This window comes from Daucus carota, chromosome 2, assembly GCF_001625215.2.
Source record: "Daucus carota subsp. sativus chromosome 2, DH1 v3.0, whole genome shotgun sequence".
NCBI classification, from domain to species: Eukaryota; Viridiplantae; Streptophyta; class Magnoliopsida; order Apiales; family Apiaceae; genus Daucus; species Daucus carota.
In genome coordinates this window covers 21,861,764-21,869,490 of record NC_030382.2, presented here as the reverse complement: position 1 = coordinate 21,869,490, position 7,727 = coordinate 21,861,764, and the positions used below count along the sequence as shown (strand labels likewise).

The 7,727-nt window shown below is 35.6% G+C and overlaps 1 protein-coding gene across 1 annotated transcript; it reads left to right on the top strand.

Annotated features, from left to right (window-relative positions):
* The first annotated feature begins 486 nt into the window (after positions 1-486).
* LOC108203248 (uncharacterized) lies at positions 487-3,862 on the top strand. Its single transcript, XM_017372020.2, has 3 exons — positions 487-2,045; positions 2,123-3,031; positions 3,118-3,862. Exons 1-3 carry the CDS (start codon positions 487-489, stop codon positions 3,860-3,862), a joined length of 3,213 nt encoding a protein of 1,070 aa, XP_017227509.2.
* The last annotated feature ends 3,865 nt before the right edge of the window (positions 3,863-7,727 follow it).

Here is a 7,727-nt window from a genome sequence, read left to right as displayed (position 1 = left end):
TTCTCGTCTGCTTTGAAAACGTCTAGAGGAGTAAATTAGAGCTTCGATTTGAGGTAAAACCCCCAAATCTTTTTATATGTATATGTATGTTAGAAGGTAGATTCTGTTTGCATGTTGAAAATTTAGAGCAAATTAGGGCTTTTTTGTATATTTGTTTATATGTCTGTGTAGGATTAGTAGTGAATTTGTTGGTATTGTGACTTAATTAGGTCTGATATTGTGGGTATTGTGACTTAATTTGGTCTGATATGGTGGGTACTGTGACTTAATTAGGTCTGATTTTATATATATATATCTGTGTGTAGGCTTTTGTATTAATTTTGTGGGTAATTTGATGTGGAAAATGATATAGGCCTGATTTCAATTTGTGTCAGCTTGTTCTGATTTTGTGATAATTTTGTGAGTAATTATATATAGGCAGGGGGTCATATGTGTAATGCTCTGTTATTGTGTGGTTAATTGTTTGAAAAATATTTATGTAGAAGAATGGATGTAGAAGGAAAGAAATGGTTGTCGTTTCCGAGGTATAGTGAAATATATAGGCAGGGGGTGATAGATTTTGTTAGAAATGCATTTAAAAATCATGCCGTAGGAAATGAGTTGAAGTGCCTTTGTAGGAAATGTAGTAATCGATTCTGGAGTGGTGCAACTGCTATAGGTGACCATCTGATATGCAATGGACCTTCTCCACATTGTGTCGATTGGATTCATGAAGTCTCGATGCTTAGGACAGACCGTGTTGTTGACGAGATGGAGACTGATCATATAGGTATGGGATTAGGAGATGAGTTTGATGTCATGCTACATACTACATATGGTAATGTGACTAGTATTGGTGAAGATGGAATTAGAAAGGGATTAAATGATGATGCGAAGAAATTTTATCGACTTGTTAAGGAGGGTGGACAACCTTTATATCCTAACTGTAAAAAATTCACTCAATTGAGTTTTATAGTTAGGCTTTACCAAGTAAAGTGCATTCATGGATTTAGTGAGGCGGCCTTTACTGCGTTACTTGAGTTGATAAAGGAGGTTTTTACCGATGTAAATCTACCATCGTCGTTTAGTGTGGCAATGGGTATGATTAAAGACTTAAGTCCTGGTTACCAAAAGATACATGTATGTCCAAATGACTGCATGCTCTTTTGGGGAGAAAATGAGAGGCTGGATAAGTGCACAAAGTGTGGAATATCAAGATGGAAACTACATGAAGAGAAAATTGATTCGGTTGAGAACATGGATGTGTTAAAAGAATCTAAGGTCCCAGCAAAAGTAATGAGATATTTTCCTTTAAAGCAAAGGCTGCAAAGAATGTTCATGGGCTCTGATTTCTCTAACTCAATGACATGGCATGCTTCAGCAAGGAAGAAGGATGGAAAGTTAAGGCATCCAGCTGATGGTGAAGGTTGGCAGTCAATGGATGCCAAATATCCTGAGTTTGCTGCAGAAATTCGAAATGTAAGGTTGGGCTTAGCATCGGATGGATTTAACCCTTATCGATCAATGAATATTTCTCATAGCACCTGGCCAGTTGTCTTAGTAAATTACAACCTTCCACCCTGGTTAATCATGAAACCGGAAAATATTATTCTATCAACCTTAATCCCTGGCCCTGTTGGAGTAGGTAATGAAATTGATGTATATATGCATCCCTTAATTGCAGAGTTGAAAGAGTTATGGGGTGTTGGTGTTGAGACTTATGATGCAAGGTCTAATAGCACATTTAAGCTACACGCAAGTCTCCTTTGGACGATAAGTGATTTTCCGGGATATGCAATTTTATCAGGATGGAGTACGAAAGGTAAGCTGGCGTGTCCTTTATGCCACTATGAGACCTCATCAAATTATCTAAAATACAGTAGAAAGGTTGTCTATTTGAACCACAGGAAATTTCTTCCTCCTGACCACAAATGGAGGTCTGATAAGCGCAAATTTAATGGACAAGTGGAAGTTCTAGCTGCTCCTGAAATGTTAACAGGAATGCAGGTAGAGGAGTTGTTGTGTGGTTATGAGAATGATTTTGGGAAGAAACAGAAAAAGCAAAAGTGTTCTTCATCAAACAGCCCTTGGAAGAAAAAATCCATTTTTTTGAGCTACCATATTGGAGTAGTAATATGGTCAGGCATAACCTTGATGTTATGCATATTGAGAAGAACCTTTGTGACAAAATTTTGGGGACTTTGTTAAATATTGGGGGTAAAACAAAAGATCACCTTAGTGCACGTATGGATATGGAAGAAATGGGGATTAGAAAGATTCTCCATCCTATTAAATGCGGTGATAACAAAAAAGTTGAAATTAGAGCAGCAAGTTTTGATATGACAAAAAAAGAGAAAGAGATTTTTTGTTCTGTCTTCATGAATGCGAAGTTTCCACATGGATCGGTATCTAATATTAGTCGTTGTGTTTGCATGAAGAAGCGGAAGATAGCAGGTTACAAGAGTCATGATGCGCATGTTATCCTTCAATATTTATTGCAATTTGCAGTGGTTAAAACACTTAAACCTGAGGTAGCAATACCTTTGATGAGGTTAAGTGCATTCTTAAGGGGTATATGTGGCAAGGTCATCGAATTAGAAGATGTTGAAAAGTTGCAGAAGGAAATAATCGAAATACTTTGTGAGCTTCAAATGATATTTCCACCTGCATTTTTTGACATAATGGTTCACTTGCCTATTCATTTATGCAAGGAACTCGAATTCGGTGGACCTGTGCATTTGAGGTGTATGTTTGGAGTCGAACGATACTTATGCAAACTAAAATTTTATGTTCGAAACAGGAGCAAACCAGAAGGCTCTATAGCAGAAGGCTACATAGCAGATGAATGTTTGACATATTGTGCCAGATTTTTTAATGATGGAAGTGAAAATATAAATGATCCTCAGGATGGCAACAAAGATGCAGGGTATCCTATTGGATCTGGTAAAAATAAAGAGGGGAAATCTATACATTTGGAAGGAAAGATCTGGATCAAGGCTCATAGATACATATTATTCAATTGTGATAATGTGGATATCGAGATGCTAAAAGAGTAAGTTCTTATATATATGCAAGAACCTAATACAAATTTGTTCTTAGAAGTCTTATAGGTGTCTAACTGTTGATTATTTAATCCAGCGAACACCTTCAATTGGTTCAAAAAGATGCAAAGTCACAAAAGTTTAAAAGGGAAAGGACGCATACAATTGAATTTCATAAGTGGTTGAAAGAGGTAGTTCAAGATAAAGAAAATATTTCAGTAGAATTGTCATGTTTGGCGAAAGGGCCTCTTCATGCAGCAAAGAGATTTTCTGGTTATGTGGTCAATGGATATAAGTTTCACACCAAGCGCAGAGATCGTAGGTGTACGACACAAAATTCTGGTGTCTTCCTCACTACCCTAACCACTAGTTTCGCTAGTGCAAAAGACCAAAACCCGATAGTAGGAGATGTAGGTTACCATGGTTCAATTGAGGACATCATTGAAGTCGACTACTGGGGAGAATTAACTGTTGTTCTTTTTAAGTGTTGTTGGTACAAAAAAGGTAAGGACTGCTATGGCCTAACAAGAGTGAACTTTAACCAGCTATGTCATAAAGAAGATCCTTTCGTTCTCGCTACACAAGTCCAACAGGTCTTCTATATACAAGATCCTACTGACAAAAACTTACATTTTGTTATCAAGAAATCTCCAAAGGATCAGTATTCTGAAGTGGAAGATGGGATGGGTTCAGTTGAACATGTTGCTGACATAAATTATGAGTCGCGAGAACAAGTACATGACGTTGATCATGTTATTAATTGGTGCAGAGATGACATTCGGACAAAGCAAATACATGTTACACCTGACGATCCAGAGGAGGATAATGCTGAAATATTCTAAAAAATAGAGAACTTAGTTCCTAGATTATTGTTGCACTTGCTTTTGTTGTAATCTTCATTGCTTGAACACCTACTTAATTATTATTGTTACTCATTTAGTATGTAATCACTACTGGAAAATGAATTATTTCTCGCTTGTTTTTCATTAATTGTTTTCTTTGACAAGTTTGTATGCAATTAGTTATTTCTGGCTTTAAGTTTACAAGATTGATTTTCATATTATTTTTTCAATAACATCTGTCTAGTAGTGTTTATAATATCAATGTTTGTTGTTAACCAGTTTTTTGTTTATATTTTCAGAATGGCGGAAAAAGATTATATTCTCAATTTACACCACAAGGGACAGTTCACGAAAACTACATACATAGGTGGGACGGTTCACGAGGTTCCCGAGTATATTGATTCTGATAAATTTTCATACAGTGTTGTTATGGAGTACGTGAAGGATGATCTAAAATATAACGAAATTGGTGGAATTTACGTGCGCAAACCGGCTGGTGGTTGGAAACTAATTGCTAATGATGGGGATTTGATTGAGTTTGCAACTGCTTTCGAAGGAGAGGAAATACATTTATATGTTGATGTTGTGGTTGACAATTCCATCACGCCTATGTCACAAATGCAGCCACATGTGATTGTGAGACCAAGGACTAGCTTTTTTGAAGGTAACACTTCACGCACTCATCACTAATTATTTGTTATTACTTGACATTGATTTGAACAAAAATGAGATACCCTTGTTGATTAACAGGTTTAGTTGCTAAGCGAAATTTTGTGACAATTGAAGGGCAAAAAAAACATAGGGGAAATACTAAAAAACCACGGTCTGAAAAGTCAACTTTTCAACCAGCATATACTACTCAAGAGGTGAAATACATCTTACTATTTTTTTTGAATTATCTATACTGTTATTATTCCTATCAATTATGTTATGGATTCTTATCTAATATATATATACTACCATTTCAGTTATGTGAATATGAAAAAAAGAGGATGGATTTGATTTTAGAAAACAAAAAGAAGGTCGACCAGCTTGGATTAAAAACACTAGCAGATGGTCTTAATCTCAAGGTTGTAAAAGCCAAGGTTCAAGATGATGATGAACATGATTCTGATAAGGAGTATCCTCCTGATGAACAAGAAAATGAAGAGATCATGGAAAAGGAAGTTGCCAAAAAAAAAAACAAATGAAGACAAAAAAACAAAAGGTGGTGACTAATCCAATTCGCAGGCCAAGAACACGTTCAATCATCACTGCTTCTAATCAGGTACAAAAACTGCAATTCACATTATTTTAATTGATGTGAATTAATATATTTGTTCTAATGAATTTTTTGTTTGGATGATTAGATGGAAAGTACTGCCCAATCTTCACCAGTAGCTGAGAACTTACCACCTCCCCCACCCCTGACTGAAAATCTTCCACCTCCCCCTCCCCTGCCTGAAAATCTTCCACCTCCCCCTCCTCTGCCTAAAAAATTTCCACCACCCCCTCCCCTGCCTGAAGAAATTCAACCTCCCATCCCATCGAAAAAGAAGCCTGTGAAAAAAAGTTCCAAGCGAGGTGTAGGTACAATGGAGGATTATGTATTGTTGAGAAAACAAGAAAAGATCCAAGAAGAAGAAAAAAATAAAATGGTCAATGATGGTGCTGATCAGCCAGTTCAAACAGAATCTCAAGATGAGGCACTTGAAAGAAAAAAGGGTAGGGGACCAACATTGATGAACAATGTGTACACAAGGAGGCCTGATGAGAAGAAGATTATTAAGTTAAACTGCGAGCTTCAGGCCATTGCTGATGATGACAAGGTCTTGTCTGAGTTCAAAAACTTTTTGGGGACTTTGAGTAGACAGAGTGTCCCACTTGATTGCATTAATTGGCGTAGATTTCCTGAAAAACGGAAGGATGAGCTATGGAGTTTTGTCAAGGTAAATATGAAAACTACTTTAGTTTCTTTTTGTATATTCCCCTTTCATCGTGTTGAGTTTGTAAAATATTATAATACTCTAGATATATTTTATGCTGTGTGTACATCCCTAATGTTCAAACACAAAAATTATTGTAGACCAAATATGACATTCCTGAAGAAGGAAGAACATATACATTACGCACTATTGGTTCTTTGTGGAGGCTGCACAAGGCCAGAATTAAGAAGGATCATTATTTCAAATATGATAATGATGATGATAGACTAAAAAATAAGCCTGAGGTCATTCCAGTCGAAGAATTCAAGGTGCTGCTTAATTACTGGGCAGATGAAGAAGTGCAGGTATATATCGATGAGTTGGACTTTAAGTACTGAATATAATATATATATTTTGCACTTTAAATAATGATTTTAAAGTATACTGAATATTATAAATGATTTAATATATATGATTTGCACTTTAAATACTGAATTTGATAAATATAATTTGCACCTAATTCCTGAATGGTCAGAGACGGTCTAGGGAAAATGCCGAAAATCGTCAAAAATTTGTGGAAACTCATACTGCTAGTCGCATAAGCTTTGCGCAAATTGGAGAAAAAATAGTATGTATTGGTTTTAAATATTTCTGTAATTTCTGTGAGTTTATGAAATGCAAACTATTTTATTCCTTTGTAATGTATTACTTTTATTATCTCTGCAGAAAACAGAGAAGAAGATCCCACCTGAACAACTAGCTCCAAAGGGTGAGATTTATGAGATAACACATAAACGGGACCCTAAACGCAAATACAAGGTAATGATCATTTTAATCTTTTTAATAATATCCAATTTCTAATAAAAGGGTTTTACAGACTTTGAGTGCTAATGTGTTTGTATTTATGTTTATTTGGTAGACAAATCCTGATGCCGAAGATGAAAATGGGGAGCCAGTCAAAAAACCAAGCCATGGACCGAATTTGCTTTTGGGCAGATCAGGTAAATGTAGGAAAACAAACAAAGCTCAGGAGGAAAAACTTCTCACGACTAGTACTGCTAATGTGGATGAGCTGAGAAAGGCCATTACGAAGGAAGTTATGGCTGAAATGGACAGAAAGATGTGTGAAAAAATGAAAAGGGTAATGGCAAAATTGGGAGATATCAATCCTGATTTCAAAAACCTTGATGTTGAAGAGTTGTGGGCTGGTGATGCAAGTGAAGATGATGAAGAGGACAATGGTGAGGATGATAACAACAGTGAAGAAGATGACATTGGCGAGGAAGGTCACGGTGACGAGGATGACAACAATTAATATCTTCGTTATTAATTATCTATATAACTTATATAACTTTTGGTACGGTGGTTGTTTTGGCGTATCATGAAAGACTAATTATTCATGTGATTGTGTATGTCTACTATGCGTATCGACTTTAAACTGAAGTTCTAGAAGTAAGTGATGTAGTAGCTGACTTATTTTGTACTATATGTTTTTGTTGGATTTGCAATGAAGCAAGTTTGGCTGTTGGTTTTGCTACATTTGTGTGGCATGGTTTGAAGAAAAAGCAGGCCTGGTATATTCAATCTGAATTAGTTCAATGTGTTGCATCTATGTGTTGCAAATGTTATGTCAAAGTATTATAATAGGGTCTAATGTGTTACATTAAAATGTTACAAAAAACTAAAATACATTGCAAAAAAGGAACAAATGTTGCACACATATGTTGTTAAAAAACCAATATAAAATGTTACAATATAGATAAAACGTTGCAAATTAACGTTGCAAGGACTGAGACCAACTAAACGTAGAAACAATGTTACAATAGGTTCAAAAACGTTGCAAATTTGTAACATATCTACCTTAAATAGTGTCACAACATTGTGTTACAATATACTATTGTAACACAATAATTGTGTTACTATAACATTCCAAAGTGTTACAATAAATTTGCTATTGCAAT